General features: G+C 43.7%; 1 protein-coding gene across 1 annotated transcript in view; it reads left to right on the plus strand.

The window, feature by feature from the left end:
• The window catches only part of LOC143294733 (annexin B9-like), a 49,546-nt gene extending 28,684 nt beyond the window's left edge, over positions 1 to 20,862 (plus strand). Inside the window, exons 3-9 of the mRNA XM_076606180.1 lie at positions 1,007 to 1,101; positions 3,284 to 3,397; positions 9,922 to 10,012; positions 10,658 to 10,812; positions 15,896 to 16,076; positions 17,696 to 17,808; positions 18,939 to 20,862. Coding sequence (XP_076462295.1) covers positions 1,007 to 1,101; positions 3,284 to 3,397; positions 9,922 to 10,012; positions 10,658 to 10,812; positions 15,896 to 16,076; positions 17,696 to 17,808; positions 18,939 to 19,064 — 875 coding nt within the window. The 3' untranslated portion in view covers positions 19,065 to 20,862. The remainder of the gene's footprint in view (positions 1 to 1,006; positions 1,102 to 3,283; positions 3,398 to 9,921; positions 10,013 to 10,657; positions 10,813 to 15,895; positions 16,077 to 17,695; positions 17,809 to 18,938) is intronic.
• Positions 20,863 to 26,724: the final 5,862 nt, after the last annotated feature.

The raw sequence follows: 26,724 nt of genomic DNA on the forward strand, positions 1-26,724 counted from the left end.
GGCGCCCTGTCTTTTGGGTAGAACGTCATTACTGAAAGGAACTGCATGGTAGGTCTGCACGTCCGGCGGCTGACCTGCGAGATCAGTCGAGAAAATTATCAACCCTGAATGCTTCTCCTACTACTTCTGCTACACTACTACTACTACTGCTGCTGCTGCTGCTTTTGCTACTCAGAAGAGGAGAATTACCAGGATCGACTTCAGCTACTGAACCGGTGACATGGTGTTATAGTTAATTCACCTCCTTCAATTCCCACCTCCAAACACCCCCTTCTCCCCCGGGTTTCCCTCCTTCCCCGTCCCTCATCCCCCATCCCCCTTCCCCATCCCCCTCCTTACCCCCCCCCCCCTCCTCCAACCCCCGTTCTCCCCGAAGAGACAGTGTGTAGAGACAGTGTGTAGAGACAGTGTGTGGAGACTGTGTGGTTAGCGTTCAACACATATGCTTTGCCTGGTTTCACTCGACTTGTTACTGTCTGACACTACACACCACACCGCAGACTAATCGATTGTGCAGTTCCAGCCTCTCCCATCCCCCAGCACCATGCACTCACCACCACCCACCCCTACCTCCCTCACGATGATCTGTTCCCTTTTTTTTCACTCTCGTCTCATCATGCCCTCCTCGGCCACCACACAACCTTCCCATCCCTTTCTGAAACATCTGTGTGTGTGTGTGTGTGTGTGTGTGTGTGTGTGTGTTTCGTAAGTGTAAAGCGCGTCAGCTAGTTTGGGTGAGTTCCCCAAAGATGAATTGAATAAGGTGAGCAGTTCCATCGCCGTGTCTGTCTCAGAGGGAGAGAGAGAGAGAGGGCAGCGGGTGGTGGTGGTGGTGGTGGTGTGGGTACGTCCGTGTGTGGGGGTCTTAGGGTGAATGAGAACTATGGTGGACCTGCTGTGGTTCAAGTGTAGACTCTCGCTCGCTCTGTCTTCCTCTCGATATCTCTCGATCGCTTTCGAAGTATCTCTCTCTCTCTGTGTTCAATTATTATCGGTCTGTTTACAGGCACGGATGAGGAGACAGTTCTTCAGATTCTGGGCAACCACTCCAACGACCAACGCCTGGAGATAGCAGACGCTTTTAAAGTTGCTTATGGAAAGGTATGTACAGAATAATTATTCGTCTGTTTTGTTTAGTGATTATAGTTATATATCTGGTCATTTCATCCATTCTGTCATTTGTTGAACAAAAAATATGGAGGAGGCTAGTGTAACAACGACATTGTGAATGAAATGTGTGTATTAATTATGACATGTTTATACTCTTAATTATTCTTTCATTTACTTTTTTTTATGTTTCTTTAATGAATGAAAGGTTCATTTTTTTGACACAATATATTTTAACTGAACAGATTGATATAAGAAAAAGGGGTGTAGTGTTAATTAGAATGGATGCAGGTCCAAGACTGTTTGTCGGCTGTTAGGACAGCAGAGGAGACCTTACACTGTACGACATGGCTGTCAGGACAGCAGAGGAGACCTTACACTGTACGACATGGCTGTCAGGACAGCAGAGGAGACCTTACACTGTACAACATGGCTGTCAGGACAGCAGAGGAGACCTTACACTGTACGACATGGCTGTCAGGACAGCAGAGGAGACCTTACACTGTACATGGCTGTCAGGACAGCAGAGGAGACCTTACACTGTACGACATGGCTGTCAGGACAGCAGAGGAGACCTTACACTGTACAACATGGCTGTCAGGACAACAGAGGAGACCTTACACTGTACGACATGGCTGTCAGGACAACAGAGGAGACCTTACACTGTACGACATGGCTGTCAGGACAACAGAGGAGACCTTACACTGTACGACATGGCTGTCAGGACAGCAGAAGAGACCTTACACTGTACGACATGGCTGTCAGGACAGCAGAGGAGACCTTACACTGTACGACATGGCTGTCAGGACAGCAGAAGAGACCTTACACTGTACGACATGGCTGTCAGGACAGCAGAGGAGACCTTACACTGTACGACATGGCTGTCAGGACAGCAGAGGAGACCTTACACTGTACGACATGACTGTCAGGACAGCAGAGGAGACCTTACACTGTACGACATGGCTGTCAGGACAGCAGAGGAGACCTTACACTGCTGCTGTGTCACTGGGGCGCTGTTCAGCAGTACCTGTTCTGATGAGGCGTACTTTGGACACCACCTACTAAGTCCCTGAATGACGACGATAACAGCCTAGTCATGGAGCCAGACTGAGTGAGCATCTCCCCCAGAGTGAAGACCCGCACCACCATGTCCCCTTAACGACAGTCCCCATGTTTCTGCCGACACTAAAGACCTTGACAGGACTCGCCCTGAGCACGGAAGTGGAGGGGGATCAAAACAGGTCACCACGACAGCAGGGCATGAAAGGCCACAGAACTTGGGACTATTTTCCCCCATATATTGACAATGAAAGTAGAGAATGATGATGATGATGATGATGATGAAGCTATGGGGGTCTGTTTTGGGTTTGGGAATGCATGTCAAGGCTGTATTTTAAGCTTCCTGTCAAAATGATATTACGGTATTAACCAGGCCTGAGAGATACAGACACTCTCAGTGTTGGTCAGGAAATTTGAGCAACACACTCAGACACATCTGTGAAGTGAATAATACTTGAATGTGTACTCCCTGTCTTCCCATGTAAGGCCACAGCACACTCAACTCAAGGTAGGAGCTGGTGATGTGCCGAAAACCCCTCCCCTCCACTGGAAATCGAACCTGCGTCATCCCAGCTGTCAGTCTGTGTTGCTAACCACTTTACCACAAGTCTTGTCTTGTCTACGTATATTCCCAATGTTTTCTGAAACAAACATTTATTGTTTTGTCTTCATATATGTCCATGGGTTTTCGTTAAATAAACATATGTACATGTTTTGTCTTGTCTTGTCTTGTCTTGTCTTTATGGACCCCCATGAAATTTCCTGAAACAGTCCTGTCTTGTTTTGTATTGATGTACCCCAACAGAGTTTCCCGAAGAAAATATGTCTTGTATTGATGTACCCCAACAGAGTTTCCTGAAGAAAACATGTCTTGTATTGATGTACCCCAACAGAGTTTCCCGAAGAAAACATGTCTTGATTTGTATTGATGTACCCCAACAGAGTTTCCTGAAGAAAATATGTCTTGTATTGATGTACCCCAACAGAGTTTCCTGAAGAAAACATGTCTTGTATTGATGTACCCCAACAGAGTTTCCTGAAGAAAACATGTCTTGTCTTGTCATGATGTACCCCAACAGAGTTTCCTGAAGAAAACCTGTCTTGTCTTGTCGCACAGGACCTGATAGAAGACATCAAGGATGAGCTGGGAGGGGACTTTGAAGACCTGTGTGTCGCTCTCTTGACCTCCCCACGTCTCTACGATGCCAAGCAACTGCATGAAGCCATGTCGGTAAGGCAAAGATTTGATTTGATTTGATTTCAGCTGACTATTGCTATGACTTGGATGGCTTTTAATGATGAGATATTGGTGAGTGTGTGTGAGTGTGTGTGTGTGTGTGTGTATGTGTGTGTGCACGTGCGCGTGTGTGTGTGCGTGCGTGCGTGCGTGCGTGCATGCGTGCGTGCGTGCGTGTGTGTGTGTGTGTGTGTGTGTGTGTGTGTGTGTGTATTGGGGGAGGAGATTCAGAATGAGCGGCATGGGAGTAATGTGCCATTGGAAGTGTGCAGATGATGGGGCAGCAAAAAAGACTACAACAAAAAGGGGGAAAAAATTGATGGATGGATTGTTTGCTTGTAATGTAGGCTGAATGGCTAGTTGGTTGGTTGGTTTGACTGGATTTGATTGGCTGAGAGGCCGTTTGATTGACTTTAAAACTGAGTCTTGGATTGATTTGGTTTCGTATTCATGTTGAGGTTACTTGATTGAAGAACTGACTTTTCTGTCAGATGCATTGTTTGACACTTTATTAATTGATGAGCTGCAGTTTGTTTTTGTTTTTTAATTCAGTAACGTATGTGAAATGAAGATGTTAAAGTCCATTCTGAAGCTGCAGCTTCCAAGTGTCTAACAGTGGGCTTTTACATATACGGCAGTCTTTACCCCACCATGTGTTGGACTATGCTGTTTTGGGGGTATTGATTTATATGATATCATATGATTTGCAAAGGAAGGATTCTCCAAATAAGCTTCTTTTTGGTAACTGAAAAATGGAAGCATAAATGTTTTACCTGAAGAAAAAAAAGCTGCAGCATTGTAAGCTTACACCATCTGTCTTTTTGAATGATGTTTATTACTCAAAATGCTTTTTCTTATTCTTTTTTTTTTAATGTAATCATGACTCATCAGATACATTTTGCTGTTCATATTTAGTAATGGAACTGATTGTGAAGTATGTTTGGACATGCTCCAAAGTCACATAGGCTCTGCACACACCTGAGGCTGGGCCAAATGTAGCAGCTGTTCTGACTTCTGTTTGACTGTTTACATGTCAGGAAGACACACATGCACATGACATCATGCTACATAAGTATCCTACACTAATGTGCATGTATGCTGATGCACACACCCTCCCCCCACCCCCACCCCGCCCCCCCTTCAGTTGGTTCTACCCAGGTAGGTAGCCGGCAGCCTGCTGTGCAAATGACTGTGTTGGTAAAGTGCAAAGAGTTTGGTCTCTGACCGAAGATAGGCGCTATATAAGTATTGGTATCATCCTCGTCGTTATCACGCCAGACACCTGACGTGGCTTGCCTTGCCAGGATAGGTTTCCGACAGCTGGTGCTGTGTGCTCTATGCCGTGAGACAGGCCAGCCATGAGTCATGTCACATCTGTCGGCCCTCTGCACTGTATGTTGTGCAATGCTTTTGTGTGGATACGGATGTAGTGCCATATCAGATACCTGACACAAGGCAAGGCCAGCAATAAACTGAGAGCTGTGTAATCAATGGTTTCTCCACTGCAATGATGTTGTCTACATGGTGACTGCATGACTGTCGTGGTGTTGTCTGCATGGTGACTGCATGACTATCATGATGTTGTCTGCATGGTGACTGCATGACTGTTGTGATGTTGTCTGCATGGTGACTGCATGACTGTTGTGATGTTGTCTGCATGGTGACTGCATGACTGTTGTGATGTTGTCTGCATGGTGACTGCATGACTGTTGTGATGTTGTCTGCATGGTGACTGCATGACTGTCATGTCTGCATGGTGACTGTATGACTGTTGTGTTGTATGCATGGTGACTGCATGAATGTCATGTTGTCTGCATGGTGACTGCATGACTGTTGTGATGTTGTCTGCATGGTGACTGCATGACTGTCATGTTGTCTGCATGGTGACTGCATGACTGTCATGTTGTCTGCATGGTGACTGCATGACTGTCATGATGTTGTCTACATGCTGACTGCATGACTGCCGTGTTGTCTGCATGGTGACTGCGTGACTGTCATGGTGATGTCTGCATGGTGACTGCATGACTGTTGTGTTGTCTGCATGGTGACTGTATGACTGTCATGATGTTGTCTGCATGGTGACTGCATTACTGTCATGATGTTGTCTACATGGTGACTGCATGACTGTCATGATGTTGTCTACATGGTGACTGCATGACTGTCATGATGTTGTCTACATGGTGACTGCATTACTGTCATGTTGTTGTCTGCATGGTGAGTGTATGTTGTCTGCATGGTGACTGAATGACTGTCATGTTGTCTGCATGCTGACTGCATGACTGTCATGATGTTGTCTGCATGGTGACTGTCATGATGTTGTCTGCATGGTGACTGCATTACTGTCATGTTGTTGTCTACATGCTGACTGCATGACTGTTGTGTAGTCAGCATGGTGACTGCATGACTACTGTCATGGTGTTGTCTGCATGGTGACTGCATGACTGTTGTGTTGTCTGCATGGTGACGGTATGACTGTCATGATGTTGTCTGCATGGTGACTGCATGACTGTCATGATGTTGTCTGCATTGTGACTGCATGACTGTCATGATGGTGTCTGCATGGTGACTGCATGACTGTCATGATGTTGTCTGCATGGTGACTGTATGACTGTCATGATGTTGTCTGCATGGTGACTTATGACTGTCATGATGTTGTCTGCATGGTGACTGTATGACTGTCATGATGTTGTCTGCATGGTGACTTATGACTGTCATGATGTTGTCTGCATGGTGACTGCATGACTGTCATGATGTTGTCTACATGGTGACTGCATGACTGTCATGATGTTGTCTGCATGGTGAGTGTATGTTGTCTGCATGGTGACTGAATGACTGTCATGTTGTCTGCATGCTGACTGCATGACTGTCATGATGTTGTCTGCATGGTGACTGTATGACTGTCATGATGTTGTCTGCATGGTGACTTATGACTGTCATGTTGTCTGCATGGTGACTGCATGAACTGTCATGATGTTGTCTACATGCTGACTGTATGACTGTCATGTTGTGTGCATGGTGACTGCATGACTGTCATGATGTTGTCTGCATGGTGACTGCATGACTGTCATGATGTTGTCTGCATGGTGACTGTATGACTGTCATGTTGTCTGCATGGTGACTGCATTACTGTCATGATGTTGTCTGCATGGTGACTGCATGACTGTCATGATTGTGTCTACATGCTGACTGTCATGGTGTCTACATGGTGACTGCATGACTCTTATGATGGTGTCTAATTGCTGACTGCATGACTGTCATGGTGTCTACTTGGTGACTGTCATGATGGTGTCTACATGGTGACTGCATGACTGTCATGATGTTTACATGGTGACTGCATGACTGTCATGAGGTTGTCTACATGGTGACTGCATGACTGTCATGAGGTTGTCTACATGGTGACTGCATGACTGTCGTGATGTTGTTTACATGGTGACTGCATGACTGTCATGATGTTGTCTGCATGGTGACTGCATGACTGTCATGATGTTGTCTGCATGGTGACTGCATGACTGTCATGATGTTGTCTGCATGGTGACTGTATGACTGTCATGTTGTCTGCATGGTGACTGCATTACTGTCATGATGTTGTCTGCATGGTGACTGCATGACTGTCATGATTGTGTCTACATGCTGACTGTCATGGTGTCTACATGGTGACTGCATGACTCTTATGATGGTGTCTACATGCTGACTGCATGACTGTCATGGTGTCTACATGGTGACTGTCATGATGGTGTCTACATGGTGACTGCATTACTGTCATGATGTTGTCTACATGGTGACTGCATGACTGTCATGAGGTTGTTTACATGGTGACTGCATGACTGTCATGAGGTTGTCTACATGGTGACTGCATGACTGTCGTGATGTTGTTTACATGGTGACTGCATGACTGTCATGATGTTGTTTGCATGGTGACTGCATGACTGTCATGATGTTGTCTGCATGGTGACTGCATGACTGTCATGATGTTGTCTGCATGGTGACTGTCATGATGTTGTCTGCATGACTGTCATGATGTTGTCTACATGCTGACTGCATGACTGTCATGATGTTGTCTACATGCTGACTGCGTGACTGTCATGTCTACATGCTGACTGCGTGACTGTCATGTCTACATGCTGACTGCGTGACTGTCATGTCGTCTACATGCTGACTGCATGACTGTCATGTTGTCTACATGGTGACTGCATGACTGTCATGATGTTGTCTGCATGGTGACTGCATGACTGTCATGTTGTCTGGTGGTGTGTCCATCGAGATCGATGATGACCATCGATGTCATCCAGATTGGGGATGGGGGGAGGGTGGTGGTGGGGTGGGGGGAAGGATGCTCATGAATCTATCTGTGAGTGCGCAGATGGCTGAATAGTCCAATCTGCGCACGAAATGTTCGCTGACAGTTGGGGCAGACAAAGACAGGCATATCATTGTCAGGGAGCTTGTTTGCCCGTGACTTTCTGGCCTGCCTCTTCTGAACAGCTGCAGCAGTCCTGTTGGCCTCGCACAACTTGGCGCCTTTGTGCACAGCAGCGCGCCATTTGTTACGGTCCACTGCAGATTCCTCCCAGGAGTCAGGGTTGATATCAAACGCTTTCAGAGAGACTTTCAGAGTATCTCTGAAGCGCTTCTTCTGACCTCCGTGTGATCTCTTCCCTTGTTGCAGCTCGCCATAGAAGAGCCTTTTGGGCAGCCGATGGTCTGGCATGCGTGCCACGTGTCCAGCCCAGCGAAGCTGGGACTGCATCAGGATGGTGAAGATGCTGGGAAGGGTGGCTTTTGCGAGCACCTCTGTGTCTGGGGTCCTGTCTTGCCACTTGATGTTCAGTAGCTTCCTGAGGCATGTTGTGTGGAAGTGGTTCAGCTTCTTGGCATGTCGTTGGTACACTGTCCAAGTTTCGCAGCTGTACAGTAGTGTGGGGAGAACTACTGCTCTGTAGACCTTTAGCTTGGTCTCAAGACTAATGCCTCTTCTGTTCCAGACATTTGCACTGAGTCTACCAAAAGTTGCACTTGCTCTTGCAATCCTGACATTCACTTCATCGTCGATGGTCGCATTTCGTGACAGTGTGCTGCCAAGGTATGTGAACCGCTCCACCGCACTGAGTCTCTGACCGTTGACTGTGATGTTGGGCTTAACGTAGGGTTTCCCTGGGGCTGGCTGATGGAGAACTTCAGTTTTCCTCGTGCTGATGGTAAGGCCGAAGTTCCTGCTGGCAGTGGCAAACTTGTCGACGCTGAGTTGCATGTCAGCTTCAGATCCAGCGTTGAGGGCACAGTCATCAGCAAACAAAAAGTCTCTGATGATGTCTGTCATGACCTTCGTTTTTGCTTGAAGCCTTCTGAGGTTAAACAGCTTGCCATCTGTTCGGTACTTTAGGCCGATTCCAACATCGCCATCTCTGAAGGCATCAGTAAGCATTGCAGAGAACATGAGGCTGAACAGCGTTGGAGCCAGGACGCAGCCTTGCTTGACACCATTTGTGACAGCAAAAGGAGCAGATGTTTCGCCATTGTCCTGGACTCGAGCCTGCATGCCTTCATGGAATTGGCTGACCAAGGAAATAAATTTCCGAGGGCATCCGTACTTGGCCATGATCTTCCACAGTCCCTCTCTACTCACGGTGTCAAAGGCCTTAGTAAGGTCGACATAGGTGGAGAACAGATCAGCATTTTGCTCCTGACATTTCTCTTGCAGCTGCCTTGCAGCAAACACCATGTCCGTGGTTCCGCGCTCTTTCCGGAATCCACATTGGCTCTCAGGCAAATGACCTTGGTCAAGGTGTGCTGTGAGGCGGTTTAGTAGGATCCTGGCAAGTATCTTGCCTGCGATGGAGAGCAAGGAAATGCCCCGATGGTTATCACAGGCTTGCCGGTTCCCCTTTCGCTTGTACAAGTGAATGATAGATGCATCTTTGAAATCCTGGGGGATCGTCTCTTCTTTCCACATGAGTGAGTACAGCTGATGAAGCTTCTCAGTCAGCACAGTGCCTCCATCCTTGTAGACCTCTGCTGGTATGGAGTCTGAGCCAGGTGCTTTGCCACTGGATAGCAGACGGATTGCTTTCTGGGTCTCAAGAAGTGTTGGCGGATCGTCCAGTTGTCTACATGGTGACTGTATGACTGTCATGATGTTGTCTGCATGGTGACTGCATTACTGTCATGATGTTGTCTGCATGCTGACTGCATAACTGTCATGGTGTCTACATGGTGACTGCATGACTGCCATTTTGTCTACATGGTGAGTGTATGACTGTCATGATGTTGTCTACATGCTGACTGCATGATTGTCATGATGTTGTCTACATGCTGACTGTCATGTCCACATGCTGATTGTCATGTCCACATGCTGACTGTCATGTCTACATGCTGACTGTCATGTCCACATGCTGACTGTCATGTCCACATGCTGACTGTCATGTCTACATGCTGACTGCATGACTGTCATGTCTGCATGCTGACTGCATGTCGTGAAGGAGTGGTCTACAGCCATGCTCTATGTGTGTGTGGACGTGCAGGGGGCAGGCACAGACGAAACAGCGCTGGTAGAAATCATGGTGACTCGGAACAACAGCGAGATAGAAGAGATCAAGGAGAAGTACAAAGAAGGTGGGCAAGATGGAGACACAAAGAAAAACATATTCCTCTGAATCTTTAACTGTACTGTGCACCTGTTATCATCCACTTGTACAAACAGTGGGTCTTCCTTTGGTTGGGGTGTTCATTTACACAAGGCTAGCGCTGTCAATGTTTTTTTCTTTGAAAGGTTATAAGCTGTGAGTGATGTAATTATGGTTGAGGTATGGCTGTGTGCAGAGTAATCGTTGTGTGCTACACCACTTCTTCTCAGCAAATACATCAAAGTTGTAACATGCTCACACACTGTCATGATGCACACGCAAACATGGTCACACACACACACACTCTCTCTCTCTCTCCCCCTCTCTCAAGGATGAGTGCGTGAGTGTGTGTTTGTGTCTGTGTGTGAGTGTATATGTGTGCGTGTGTGTGTGTGTGTGCGCGCACGCGCGCGTGTGTGTGTGCGTGTGTATGTGTGTGCTCATGGGAGAGTGTGTGTGTGTGTTTGTGTATGCATTTGTGCGCTCCGTGATGTATAAAACATCATGAACTCATGATCCAGAATGACCATAAACAGCTTATAAACAGAGATTCAGGGAATAAAGATGAATGATGATGACGATGATGATGATGAAAATGATGACGACGATAAAGACTGTGATGACGATAATGCAGAGTATGACACGGAGCTTGAGGAGGACCTGAAGAGCGACACGAGTGGTTACTTCAGGCGGCTGTTGGTGTCGCTGTGTGTGGGGGGCCGGGAGTCGGATGAGTGGGAGTGGTCGGATGAGGACAAAGCCAGGGAGGACGCTGAAAAGTTCAAAGCTGTACGTGACCCAGCCACTCGGCCTTTCTGGATCAGTTTTCTTCCTGTCCATTATAACTGTTTGGGATATGGAGAAACCTAGAGATGTAGTTTATTGAGCTTTGCTTTTTCTTGGATTTTGCAATTTTCCGCTTTGACGTTTTTTTGTTCATACCGTTGTTGTTTTTTTCCATTGAAGTTGCATGTTTGTGTGCCTAGTTTTGGTTTCTCTAGCTACAGAGGTGTGTACAGTATTTTTTCAGGCCTCTGGCAAAATGAATTATACTGGTTTACACACTTTTTTCATGTTCTTTATGTCATATTTCATTTTCCAGTATTTTGTTGCTCCCTCCCCCTCTTTTATTTTTTTAATTCTGTCGGCTGAAAGTGTATGCCAACGCTCGGCTTATATCACAGATTGACCATGACAGCTGCATGATCAGTGGTTTCTCCACTGCAGTGGAAAGTCATTTACAGCGTAGTCTTTTGTGAAGGACTGTCACTGAAATTTGGAGACAAGACTGCACTGGTTCTTTGTTGCCACAGCCCTGGGAGCTAGTTGGCCTTTGGAAACCATCCCAACGCCAGCTCTTCTAGAACCCTCTTGGCCGAGAGATTGGAGATGTAACTTGGGCAAGACACTCTGCACTCTAACTCTCTTGGCCGAGAGAGTGAGGATGTAACTTGGGCAAGACACTCTGCACTCTAACTCTCTTGGCCGAGAGAGTGAGGATGTAACTTGGGCAAGACACTCTGCACTCTAACTCTCTTGGCCGAGAGAGTGGGGATGTAACTTGGGCAAGACACTCTGCACTCTAATCAGATTTGAGCCCAGGTAGTAAAGTCAGCAGAATGGTAACTCCTCTGCTGTTCTTGTGGTCATAATTGGACACGACTGACTTTCATACTTTTTCATACATACATATAATTATTGTATTTTTAAGGGCTTTTTCATGTTCCTCTCTCTCTCTCTCTCCCTCTCTGGCTCTCTCCCTCTCTCTCTCTCTCTCTCTCTCTCTCTCTCTCTCTCTCTCTCTCTCTCCCTCTCATTTTCTGTTTCTCTGATCTGTGCCTTACATCTTCATATAGTCCTATGTGCACGTGTTGTCATGAATTTTGTGTCCCCTTTTAGACACATTACATGGGAAGACAGTGTGGCAGGGGATACTGGTGCTTATACATCATGATAAAGGGTGGACAGTGTGGCAGGGATACTGGTGCTTATACATCATGATAAAGGGAAGACAGTGTGGCAGGGATACTGGTGCTTATACATCATGATAAAGGGTGGACAGTGTGGCAGGGGATACTGGTGCTTATACATCATGATAAAGGGAAGACAGTGTGGCAGGGATACTGGTGCTTATACATCATGATAAAGGGTGGACAGTGTGGCAGGGGATACTGGTGCTTATACATCATGATAAAGGGAGACAGTGTGGCAGGGGATACTGGTGCTTATACATCATGATAAAGGGAGGACAGTGTGGCAGGGATACTGGTGCTTATACATCATGATAAAGGGTGGACAGTGTGGCAGGGATACTGGTGCTTATACATCATGATAAAGGGTGGACAGTGTGGCAGGGATACTGGTGCTTATACATCATGATAAAGGGAGACAGTGTGGCAGGGATACTGGTGCTTATACATCATGATAAAGGGAGGACAGTGTGGCAGGGGATACTGGTGCTTATACATCATGATAAAGGGAAGACAGTGTGGCAGGGATACTGGTGCTTATACATCATGATAAAGAGTGGACAGTGTGGCAGGGATACTGGTGCTTATACATCATGATAAAGGGTGGACAGTGTGGCAGGGATACTGGTGCTTATACATCATGATAAAGGGAAGACAGTGTGGCAGGGATACTGGTGCTTATACATCATGATAAAGGGAAGACAGTGTGGCAGGGGATACTGGTGCTTATACATCATGATAAAGGAAGACAGTGTGGCAGGGATACTGGTGCTTATACATCATGATAAAGGGAAGACAGTGTGGCAGGGATACTGGTGCTTATACATCATGATAAAGGGTGGACAGTGTGGCAGGGATACTGGTGCTTATACATCATGATAAAGGGTGGACAGTGTGGCAGGGATACTGGTGCTTATACATCATGATAAAGGGTGGACAGTGTGGCAGGGATACTGGTGCTTATACATCATGATAAAGGGAAGACAGTGTGGCAGGGATACTGGTGCTTATACATCATGATAAAGGGTGGACAGTGTGGCAGGGATACTGGTACTTATACATCATGATAAAGGGAAGACAGTGTGGCAGGGATACTGGTGCTTATACATCATGATAAAGGGTGGACAGTGTGGCAGGGATACTGGTGCTTATACATCATGATAAAGGGTGGACAGTGTGGCAGGGATACTGGTGCTTATACATCATGATAAAGGGAAGACAGTGTGGCAGGGGATACTGGTGCTTATACATCATGATAAAGGGAAGACAGTGTGGCAGGGGATACTGGTGCTTATACATCATGATAAAGGGAAGACAGTGTGGCAGGGATACTGGTGCTTATACATCATGATAAAGGGAAGACAGTGTGGCAGGGATACTGGTGCTTATACATCATGATAAAGGGTGGACAGTGTGGCAGGGATACTGGTGCTTATACATCATGATAAAGGGTGGACAGTGTGGCAGGGATACTGGTGCTTATACATCATGATAAAGGGTGGACAGTGTGGCAGGGATACTGGTGCTTATACATCATGATAAAGGGAAGACAGTGTGGCAGGGATACTGGTGCTTATACATCATGATAAAGGGTGGACAGTGTGGCAGGGGATACTGGTACTTATACATCATGATAAAGGGAAGACAGTGTGGCAGGGGATACTGGTGGTGCTTATACATCATGATAAAGGGAAGACAGGGTGGCAGGGGATACTGGTGCTTATACATCATGATAAAGGGTGGACAGTGTGGCAGGGATACTGGTGCTTATACATCATGATAAAGGGTGGACAGTGTGGCAGGGGATACTGGTGCTTATACATCATGATAAAGGGTGGACAGTGTGGCAGGGATACTGGTGCTTATACATCATGATAAAGGGTGGACAGTGTGGCAGGGATACTGGTGCTTATACATCATGATAAAGGGTGGACAGTGTGGCAGGGGATACTGGTGCTTATACATAATGATAAAGGGTGGAGATATTTCAAACCACATTGATGACAGTGATTAATGTGTAGGCAAATTAACAAGCTGCAAACTATTCAGTTGACAGGGAACGCCAAAATTCACAGGTTTGTACAAACATCCTCCCTGTGAGACTGAGCTCAGTGTCAGTCAGCTTTTGCAATCCATGCCATGACCTCACACGCACGCACGCACGCACGCACACACACATGGAGGAGACAACTGCTGTTCCGACTATTTGGGCTAGAATTTGATTATAGTGGAGAGTGTCTTGCCCAAGTTACATCCCCACTCTCGGCCAAGAGGGTTTTAGGACAGTCGGTGTTGGGATGGTTCCCAAAGGCCAACTAGCCCACAAGGCTGCAGCACTAAGAGCCAGTGCAATTTTGCCTCCTAGTTTGAGAGTCACAGTCCTTCACAAAAGACTAAGCTGTAAATGATTTCCCATTGACTGGAGAAACCATTGATAATACAGCTCTCACTTTGCTGTTGGCCCAAATGTAAAGTTATGTCAATCTGTGATGTAAGCTGAGTGTTGGGACATGCACACACACACACAATAACACCACCAAGAACAAGTAAACACCATGGAGTATTACACCATTGTACATCACAAAACTTACTTATATATTATGCACAAGAAAAAGAAAGTAAGCATAGAATGCAGAGCATATAAACTGGCACTTGACTTACCAGTCCAAGCTTCCAGTAAGAAAACGTACAGTGCAGCGGGAGTATTACCATTAGAGGATCAAAGGGAACTTGGATGTGGTAAAAATTTGCCATGAGAAGTTTAACTGATAAAAATTATTTGGAACCAGAAATCACTCTCAAATCCAATCGCGATTTTCCAAAGACAGCCAGATCTATATCTTCTCATACCAAACTGGGAACATACATGTCAGATTTCAACAATACAATACAATACAATACAGTACAATACAATGATGATATGAATAATATAATTGGTACTGATGATACCCTCTGTACCTCTTCAGCACACCGACCTAGAGCGCTATTTTCTAAGAAAGATATACAGCTGTGCAGTGAGTGTGCATGCATAGCTGGTGTTAAGACACAGGACAGTTTGAAACTTGTTTTTTTTGATAATTGCACATACTTTATTGTTTTGTTTTTGTTTGAATATTTGTGTGTGTGTGTGTTTGTTTGGTTGTTTTTTGTTGTTGTCAGTATCTTTGTCTTTGTTGTTTTTAAATGATTTTTGTTGTTGTTGTTTTTGTTTGTCTGTGTTTGTATAAAGTGACAGTGTGAAATGGATGAAAATAGAATTGCATTAACCTGACAAAATAGGTCCAGCTGTCACATTGTAATTGCTTTTTTTCTGATCAGATTTTTTCCCCCCAATACACAACTTTCAGTTCTGGCAGCAACATTGTTTGCACAGTTGCAAGTTTCACATATTACACAGCATTGTTCACACTTTACACATTGTTTACACTTTACACAGCATTGTTCACACTTAACACATCACTAGCAGTATTATGATGATGATGATGATGATGATGTTAATAATTATTATCCTAATACTTTTTTTTTCTTCTTCTTCTTGTCCTTCTTCATCTTCTTCTTCTGACTTGTTGATGTTGATACTGTTATTGACATTCTTATTATTATTACTATCATCATCATCATCATAATTATTAGCAGCAAAATCGCATTCTTCAGTACGCAGTACCAATGGTGTGTGTGCATGTGCCATGCTTTGAAGGCGGGAGGGGACGTGTGGGGCACAGAGGAGGCACAGTTGAACACCATCCTTCTTCTTCATCTTTTTCTTTGGTGTTACTGTTGCTATTATCATTATTATTATCATCATCATCAGCAGCAGCTGCATCACCATATTCTTCAATATGCAGAACTAATGGGGTGTGTATGTGTGTGTGTTTGTATGTGCGTGTGTGTGTGTGTGGCAGGCGGGTGCGGACGTGTGGGGCACGGAGGAGGCGGAGCTGAACGCCATCCTGTGCCTGACCTCTCCCGGACAGCTGCGCAAGGTGATCGAGGTCTACGAGGAGCTGTCTGACGGGGTCACCATGGAGGAGGCCATCCGCAACGAGTGTAGCGGTGCCCTTAAGGAGGGCTACCTGGCTATCGGTGTGTGGGTGTGTGGATGTGGGTGTGGTCTTCAGGAGGGCTACCTGGCTATCAGTGTGTGTGTGTGGGTGTGGTCTTCAGGAGGGCTGCCTGGCTATCAGTGTGTGGGTGTGGGTGTGGTCTTCAGGAGGGCTGCCTGGCTATCAGTGTGTGGGTGTGGTCTTCAGGAGGGCTGCCTGGCTATCAGTGTGTGGGTGTGGGTGTGGTCTTCAGGAGGGCTGCCTGGCTATCAGTGTGTGGGTGTGGTCTTCAGGAGGGCTACCTGGCTATCAGTGTGTGGGTGTGGTCTTCAGGAGGGCTACCTGGCTATCAGTGTGTGGGTGTGGTCTTCAGGAGGGCTGCCTGGCTATCAGTGTGTGGGTGTGGTCTTCAGGAGGGCTGCCTGGCTATCAGTGTGTGGGTGTGGTCTTCAGGAGGGCTACCTGGCTATCAGTGTGTGGGTGTGGTCTTCAGGAGGGCTGCCTGGCTATCAGTGTGTGGGTGTGGTCTTCAGGAGGGCTACCTGGCTGTGGGTGTGGGTGTGGTCTTCAGGAGGGCTGCCTGGCTATCAGTGTGTGGGTGTGGTCTTCAGGAGGGCTACCTGGCTGTGGGTGTGGGTGTGGTCTTCAGGAGGGCTGCCTGGCTATCAGTGTGTGGGTGTGGTCTTCAGGAGGGCTACCTGGCTGTGGGTGTGGGTGTGGTCTTCAGGAGGGCTACCTGGCTGTGGGTGTGGGTGTGGTCTTCAGGAGGGCTACCTGGCTGTGGGTGTGGGTGTGGTCTTCAGGAGGGCTACCTGGCTGTGGCTGTGGGTGTGGTCTTCAGGAGGGCTACCTGGCTGTGGGTGTGGGTGTGGTCTTCAGGAGGGCTACCTGGCTGTGGGTGTGGGTGTGGTCTTCAGGAGGGCTACCTGGCTGTGGGTGTGGGTGTGGTCTTCAGGAGGGCTGCCTGGCTATCAGTGTGTGGGTGTGGGTGTGGTCTTCAGGAGGGCTGCCTGGCTATCAGTGTGTGGGTGTGGGTGTGGTCTTCAGGAGGGCTGCCTGGCTATTGGTGTGTGTGTGTGGGTGTGGTCTTCAGGAGGGCTATCTGGCTATTGGTGTGTGGGGTGGGTGTGGTGTGTGGGTGTGATGTGGATAGGTGTGTGTGGTTGGTTTGTTTTGTGTGTGTGTGTCTGTGTGTGTTGGGGGTGTGTGTGTGAAATTCATGTTTGTAGTTCTGTGTGTGTGTGTGTGTGTGCGCGCGCGCATGTGTGGTATTTGTGTGTGTGTGTGTGTGTGGGGGGGGGGGGGGTGCATGGTTGTGGTTAGTTGTGTGTGTGTTTTGTGTGTGATTTGGTGTGTGTGTTTGTGTGTGTGTGTGTGAATTGGAAGTGGCCAGGGTCCATTTTACATTCTTCCATGTGTGTTTATATGATAGGTTTTGATTTTTTCCTCATTAGTATGTGTGAAAAGAATGGTTTCCAATATTTTGTGTAAAGATTTTGAAAAACAAATGATTGATTTGCCGCCATGTTAATGATGTTGGGTTTTATTTTTCAATGTTCTTTTTTCTCTTCTTTGTTTTTTCTTCTTCTTTCTGTTGTTGTTGTTGTTGTTGTTGTTGTTTAAATCCACCATGGTGTTGAAATGTATACCTGGTTTCAGTGGAAAGCGTGAAGAGCAAACCCAACTACTTTGCACGACGCCTGCATGACAGTATGGCCGGTTTTGGAACCAGCGACAGCGACCTGATCCGAATCATCGTCAGCAGGTCGGAGGTAAGTGGGACCTCACCTGGACTCAGCGGCACAAGCCATCAGCGGTGCCAAGTTTGCTAAGCATCAAGGATTTTCCTGAGTCGACGCCAGTTCCATAGACTGTGGTTGGGAGGAAGGTGGCAGAATGGTTATTAAGAATCAACTGTCCATGGGGTTATTGGTTCGCATCCCAGTTTCATCCTGTTTCCCAAGTGTGATTGGAAAATCCATTTGGATGAGACAATAAACGGAGGTCTTGTGTGCAGCACACAGTTAGAACAATGAGAAAGAAGCCAGGGCAACATAAGTTTTGTCCTGTGGCAAAATTCCAGAGAAGAAATCTAATCTGATAGGTACACAAATATATAAGCATGCACTGAAGGCCTGACAACGTGCGATGGGTTATGGTGCGGGTCAGGCAACAGCCAAGCAGTTGTGGTGAACGTACGTAGATTTGTCAGAACAGTGACACATTCTTGAGAAAACAAAACTGAAACTTTATGCAGTGCAAACTTAGCACTGCTGAGATTGCTGATATAACTCAGCCATGATACATACTAATGGGTCAGATTTTGCAAGCATGACTATTTCATGTTGTAAAATTCAGATTATAGTGTAAAACGCACACACACACACACACACACACAAAACAAAACAAAACAAACAAACAAACAAAAAAACAACCAAAAACACAGCAGTCACAAATAGTATTGTCTAAATTTTTGATGATCTGGCTTCAGAATGTCATGAGTTTTATCAGTTCTTTAATTATTGCAGCTTCATTTTTGGGTACTGGATAATGCACTTTTTTTTTCCATGTAAATCCGAAGATAAATTAATGTGACTTTTAACAATTTAATTTTTGATGATTTAAAAAAAAATGACATAGTTTTTTTTCCAGTACTTAAGTTATTGTAACAATATTTTCAGTTATTGAAAGTACATATTTTTTCTCTCATATCGATCCAAAGAAAAATCGATAATTGAATAACACATTTAATGGTTTCAGATCAGTGTTCTTATTTTATGAATTTCATAAGTGGCCACTTTCTGCCAAATCCATTATTTTATCTTTTTCTTTCAGTTCTTTTTCTTTAAAACAACAACAACAACAAAACAATGTTATTCTCATCCAAATGCTGTTTTGTCAGATCGACATGGAGGAGATTGAGGAGGCGTACGAGAGCGCCTATGAAAAAACGCTGGTGGAAGCCGTGGAGAGTGAATGTAGCGGAGACTACAAGAGACTTCTGAAGGCCATCCTCACGCCCCCTTAGACTGGAGACACTGCGTCCACCCTCACCTGATCCCTCCTTCATTCAGTCATAGTGACAGAACCACCACCTCTTCCTTTCCTCTTATAAGGGCTTGCTTTTCCCTTGTGCTGCTTTTAAGGATTACCTTTGCTTTGAGGGATTTACCTTTTCCTTGTGCTGTTTTTGGGGATTACGTTTTCCTTACACTGCTACAAAGGGTTACTTTTTCCTTGTGCTGTTGTTAGGATTAAAAAAAAAAAATATATATATATATACCTTATTCTTGTGCTGCTTTGAAGAGCTGTCTTTTTCTTCCACTACTATAAGGAGTTACCTTTTCCTTGTGCTGCTCTTAGGAGTTACCTTTTCCTTGTGCTGCTGTTAGGGATTAGCTTTTCCTTGAGCTGCTACTAAGGGTTATCTTTTCCTTGTGCTGCTACAAGATGTTACCTTCCCCCAGTGCTGCTAATTGGGGTCAAGTATAACCGCCTTTCACAGCAACTGCCAGAACTTTTGAATAGCAACCACCTAGTTGTGACATTTTCTTGGTGTCTATTTATTTATTTATTTTGTGTTTATTTGCTTTCTTGGTTGTTATATCACTTTTTTCAAATAGTACCACAGATGGTTCAATGAGGACTTTTTTTTTATTTTATTTTACATGAAAAGCAGTTTCTGTCTTGCTTATTTAATGTCTCTTGCTAGCTGTCTTGCTATGAATGTGAGAACGACGATCATCTGTCGAAAGGAAGAAAGTCTTCTCCAAGGGACCACTCTCTCTGCTGCCTGTTCTGTGCTGCTGCACATGTTGTCATTCAAAACAGTATTTGTCCATTTTGAAGAAAATGGGATGTCTTATTTTCCAGCAGTTGCAAGTTTCAGCTAGCATACATGCAGGCAAGAGTTGTAGTCCTTGGAAATGTTTTTTGTTTGTGTTTTTTTTTTCAATATCCCAGTATTGTTGTAGTGATGTAATGAAACTAGATCCATGAAAACATTGCGCTGGCAATCAGCACAGTTAAGATGAAATTCTGATGTGTGCAATGATTCCAGGTCAGGATATTAGATTTGATTCTGTGATCTTTAGCAAATGAACAAATGGTCTTTGGGGTGAACAGTTACTGCTGCATTTTACAACAAAAGAGGAATTATCACCTACATCCTACTGCCTGTTTTCACTGTCTTTTTTTTCTTTCTTTCCTTCAAATGACAGTTATTATTTTGCCATACACTCTGAGGAATTACGGAAAATAAAATGGTTTCAGTTTATAACAAAAGTGTTCAAGAAGATCGGATAAGGCACAAGCTGGTTGGAGCTTATATGGATCAAGGAAACAAGGTTCGTTCATTGTCAAAAGCAAATACTCAATTAGGTACATTATCATGCAAGGATGTTACACATTATTTAAAATGAACTGAAGTTAATGAATAGCAGCACAAAGATTAAATGGTAATAATGGATCAGCTGCACTGTATTTTGCACATTCACAGATTGACCTTTCCCACCAAGTTTATAATGGCACAAATCATGTTACAAGTGATATTTCCCCCCTGCGAATTATATATGTTGTTTAAAACATAAAGGTTTAGGAATTCTTACCATTGTATTTTGTGTTACATATGTTGATGATTCCAAATGATGCATGGTGGAATTTTGGGAAGCAAAATTTGTGTTACTTTGCTCTGAGGAAAAAGCTTAGTATAAGTGTTAGGCGGTGGGTCATTTCTTTTACACTGTTAACAGAATTTGCTTTATAATCTATTTGTTGTTCTGTTATGCAACAGTATACATTTGCAATAAAGAAAACTATTGACCCAGTATGTGTGTACTTGTGTTTTCATTTGTGGAGGACTATTGCAAAGGTTGCATTCATTAACTGTCAAAGGTTTTCATTTCTCTCCATCAGCATGAAAACTTGGTTACTATATTAAAGAAAAAGGAAGCCCAAAAAAGAAAAGAAAAAAAGAAATTGTAGAAGGAAGAAAAAAAGGAAGTTAAAAAAAAGAAGAAAAAAAAAGCAGGATTGGGTGGAGGGGCCGTCAGTCATGCTTTCCAGTAACAGAAGTTACAAGCAACCCATATATGAACAATATTTATTTTTCAGCTCCTCTCTAGAACTCACTCCATATGATATCAGTCAGATACAGTCAACTTTATTCCTTTAAAAATAGCTCTCAAAACTTCCCTGTTTAATAATTTCAAGCAAATATCCTCCTGACTGGTGTGCTGTCTCTGTATTACTGGTTACCATGATATACATCTTAATCTGTTTTCAGGAAGTCGAAGAACATATGCCTGTGTACATGCTTGTATGCATCTGTGTATGTATGTATGTTTCGTACATGCTGCAGCCTTGGGGGCTGGGTGGCCTTTGGGAACCATCCCAACACTGACTGCCCTAAAACCCTCTTGGCAGAGAGAGTGGGGATGTAACTTGGGCAAGACACTCTCTGCTATAATCAAATTCTATCCCAGATACTGAGGAGAGCAGTTATCTTCTCTGCTGTTCAGAGGGTCACAGTCTAACAAGACTTTTATATATATAACCATGTGGAGGTCAATGGGGGTAGGGCCAGAGGGGAGGGGCAGAGGCAGTCTGCACATTGGCATTTGTAAATGGCTTCTTTGCTGCTGCTTATAAGCTGTCTGCACAATTGTGTGAGTGGACAGTATGTATATTGTGTGTGTGTACTTTGGTGTATATAAATTTGTCATGTCCTTTCGCATTATCATTCTCTTTTAATGAAGCACATAGAGCTCTAACAAGGAAGAATCTGCAACATTTTAAATACTACTCAGTACATGTACTGCACACACGACAAAAAACACAGCATGCATGCATATGTGGTGTGATGGCCTAGAGGTAACGCGTCCGCTCAGGAAGCCAGAGATTCTGAGCACACTGGTTCAAATCAAGGCTCGGCCGCCGATATTTTTCTCCCCCTCCACTAGACCTTGAGTGGTGGTCTGGACGCCAGTCATTCAAATGAGACAATAAACAGAGGTCCCGTGTGCAGCATGCACTTAGCGCTCGTAAAAGAACCCACAGCAACAAAAGGGTTGTTCATACAAATACATAGCAGAAACAATTTCACAAACTAGCCACATGTAGATGGCATCAGCAGACCCATCTACAATGCCGGAGTACCATTTCAGTGGAGCCCAAGTCACAGTTATTGAGTTCTCAGGCTCACAGGTCACTGCAATTTCCTCTCCAAACTCTCATCACAACAATGTATCAAAAGGGAATGGATCTAATTATATATAATCACGTTTGTTTTCATGCATACAGATGCATGAAACTTGTCACAGACTTCTGCTTTCAGAATAAAGAGTTTTATCATTTATTAATTGAAATGGGATTTGCACTGGCTTGCTTTATTACCAATATGAAATGGGCATTTGCACCAGTCTTCAAGAATTTCTACAGGTCTCAGATTGATGGGAAGTTTGAGTGCTGGTAGACAACATGTATCAGCTACTTCTTTCTCTCTCTCAAGGCTGAAAGCTCTGTCTCTCTCTCTCTCAAGGCTGAAAAAATACACACAGGAACAAACAAAAAGTGAGGTAAGTATCATTTATTACATCATAACGCAGAATGCAAGGATGGACAGAGGAGAAAGTATGTACAATGAACAGTCCAAATAAGTCATAAAAATAGGCCAATAAAATCTGCTCAAGTACAAAACTCAAGTCTATAAATCGAAAATATGATGTACAAAAGATCTTGCAAAACACTTTCTAATATGAGGAAACTTATCCCAGCTTATTTTCGACTAGCACTGGTCAACAGTTTAACATGACATAATCCTTCAGGCCAAATTTGTCACATATCATCATCATCACTCTGCAACAGACCAATACACAACGTGCAAACAAGAAACGTCCAAGGCTCGAATTCCAGATCAATCTTGCCGACACAAGGGGCAGTGCAGACACTGACATCCATGGAGCAAGCCGCCATGTGGGCAACAAAGCATTATGCACAGAAGTGGCAGTGGAACAAAGTGGGGGGGTTATATATCACAAACGTCAATCACACATGTGCCAATTGTGATCCAACTACACCCAACTTCAACTTCGGCAGTTTCATGGGATGGCAAGGTACACAATGCTAATTTCTGGGACAAAAGGAAAACATTCAATCAGTACTTGGGCATGTAAGTCAGTGCTTCGTATTGACAAGATGAGGATTCACGGGTGACAAATGGAACTGCAACAGCCACTGAAACCCTGATCACCACAACTGACACAACATTAACCAAACACTAACCAGCTCTTCACAACATATGAAACATACTAAAAAAAAAAAAAAAAAAAAAAAAAAAAAAAAAAGGAAGAAGAAGAAAAAAAGTTAAAATCATACAAGAGAATCTCCTTCACTGACAGATTCTGAAAGGTCCCTCAGAGATTTCATTTTGTCCTCTTAGAACTTTTTTTTCCAAATATATATGTACAGCTACTGAGAATGGGGGGGGGGGGGGGACAAAACAAAACAAAACAACAAAACCAAAACAACAACAAAACAACCCTCAAACTCTTGCCATCTTCCAAAGCTACCCCAGTGGTTTGTGATAAATGATGTTCACATGTTTATATGCATGCTCCAAAGTCCATCGCACACATCATTTTCACCCCATCCATATAGAAGTCAATCCCATGTTCTACAAAGATTCCCTAAATATACTGCACTAAATTAACATGTGCATGCATGCACACATACAAACAATACATGAACTATGCTTTCCTTGAATACACCCACATTAACATGTGTATGCAGGCATACACACACACACACAACACATGAACTAGCTGTGCATCCCCAGTCACAGCCTTTTTCCACATTAAAACTGGATGTAAAAAGAAAGACGGGAATAAACAAAAACAAAACCTATATAGGCCAAATAGGACAAAAAAATTACTTTGCAAACACTTTTCTGGAAACAAGCTAAACAATGTGTCAAAAGGTAAAAACAAATTTTCCTATTAATATTGTGTAAAATCACTATTTTAACAGTAAAACTTATAAAAAAAAACCACAAAAATATTTTAAAAAACCAACAAAAAAACCTTTCTCTGATGTGAGTTGCCCTATTATTCTATCTATTATTTTTTTTAACAACTAATATTTCAGCCAAATAAGCATCACAGTCAGACTTACAAATTACATTTGCACTCATAAATAGAAAACTGTTTCTGCGACAATCAAATCCTCACTAGGAAAAAAACGAAACAAAAAACCTACTCATCAACTACAGTGTTTGTTGCAGTAAATCTTACTGGCCATCAACTCTAGCCTGGAGCTTTGAGAGCCACTTAAAAAAGAACAGGTTATATATTCCACGACCATGACCATCATATGCAGGCATGCATGCTCCCTGGACATTCTCATAACAGTGTGTGAAGACAAAAATGCAGCACGGGAAAGTGCAATAATCTTCTAAACCCAATTAACGAAATAAGAAAACATTTCTGTTTCAGGCAGCATTTCTTCAACCTGTGAGAGGCAGCTTTGCAGGCACTGTTTGTGCATCTAAAAGAGCAGGTTACTTCTACAGAATTTGCCAGAGGACAACACTTTTGTTACCATGGCTTCTTTTTTAGTGCTCCAAGTGCAAGCCTGCACACAGGATCTCAATTTTTCATATCGTTCAAATAAGTAGTTGCTCAGTTTGATTTTCCAGTCAAACTTTGGAAAAAGGGTGAGACCTAGATCCGAACCCAGACCTTCAAGGACACTGATATAGCAGAAAAGCGTCTTAACCATGCTGCCATTTTCTTTCACCCTTGCAGGACATGGAACAATAGTACTTGTACTTCATTCCAAAACATCTAATGAGAGAATGTCCACAAATGTCCCACAAATTTATTTTACAAAACCACCTACTGGGTAGAGACTGGATTAATAAACCAAATAGTCTCTTTTGAAACTGATACAGACACCTGTGCTTTCAATCAGCTAAATATCCTTCTAACAAAGGATACAGTTTCTATTTGCCAAATAGTGTTCTGTTTAATTCATTGACTTCAGGCCATTCACACACACATGCTGTTCATTAGTCCCCCCAACATACGATAATATTTGGCACTTAAATACAATTATGCTCATCATCAGATACAGCACACTTATTTCCATTCACCAGTGCTGAAGACTGGGGATGGATGTTACCCAAATCTTGGTTGTTGGTGGTGGTTTTTTCCTCTCTTTTTTTGTTTTTTAACGTCTGATTTTGAAAGCATTCATGATACCTACACTTATCTGAACTTGGAAAAGACTAAAACCCACCAAAAAAACAAAAAACAAAAAAACAAAACCAATGCAAAAAATTACAGGTTCTAAAAGATATAATTTCTCCAACAGTATAAAAACAATGTCCCAAGAAATTAACACATTCAATGACCAATGCATTGAGACCACCAGACACATACACATCCCACATGTGAATCTGAATCCTCCTCATGATTCCAAATGAAATATTACTTTATTAGGATTGTATGCTCGAACTGTAGACCAATTATAAATGATTTATACAGAAACCAAAACGTTTAACAACCAAACTACACAGAGGATCATTAAAATCATACACCTCTCCAATGCTCTTGATTCAAAACCAACTTATTGCACTGGAACATGAATATGTTCTGAATTTTGATGATCAAAACTCAAAATTTTATCGTCAACAACTACTTGAATGTGTATCATTTCTGGTAAAAAGTAATATGTACAACTAGAACAGCCCAGGGGTTTTCTTCAGGTTCAGATGGTTTGCCAATCTGAGCTCTTTGGAAAGGTTTCTGTGGTATGCTGCTTACAATTTGGGCTGATAACAAGTGAGTTTCTGCACAATGATTTAGTATCATACAGTAATTTACATCACTACAATGAATTTGCAAGAATACCATAGTCTGTAATAATTTACAACAAGCAGAAACAGAAAAAAGGAGTGAAGAAATCAAAGGCGTATCACTAAAAAGAAAGAGAGAAAAGAAGAGAAAATGAAAGGTGTAAACCTATTGCTCATATCACTAGGACAAAGAACATAATTGAGATCATCAAACATAGATTTTCTATGTACAATACCCAACGACACAACCTCTCTCTCACACGTTAAACATAAACTGCCATGCTCCTTTATTTGTCTTTCCCCACTGACCACACTCCCTCTTCTGTTTTCTCCCCTCAAACCACCTACATGAACATCAATGGCTGAGCATGATAACTGCATACACCTGAAGTACAAAATAATATGGGGGGAAAAAAAAGGAAGAAAAATGAAAGGGGGGTAAAGATATAAAGAAATGGGCAAAAAGAATTCTACACAAAATCAGGACGGTTAAAGCCAAACTGAAGTACATCGATCTATATACTGTCTGTGTGGTGAAGAGGAGGTAATGGCATCTGAAACAATGCTGACTCACAAGGTGTGCAAATGGTCACTGGCACAGAGCAAGAAGAAAAAAAACAACAACGCCACACACACAAAAACCCACAGTAATATTAATAATCATACTTTAAAAAAAAAAACCAACATAAAACTAGATGACAGTTTCCCACAACTTGACCATGATACCCATGAATTGTTCAGCAATGAGGACAGTGTCGGTACATGTAGTCAGGTTTACTTGCCCAACATCTCTACTCTTTCCAATCTCTCTTCATCTCATGCTTGAGAAAAAGAT

This window comes from Babylonia areolata, chromosome 20 (genome assembly GCF_041734735.1).
Source record: "Babylonia areolata isolate BAREFJ2019XMU chromosome 20, ASM4173473v1, whole genome shotgun sequence".
NCBI classification, from domain to species: Eukaryota; Metazoa; Mollusca; class Gastropoda; order Neogastropoda; family Buccinidae; genus Babylonia; species Babylonia areolata.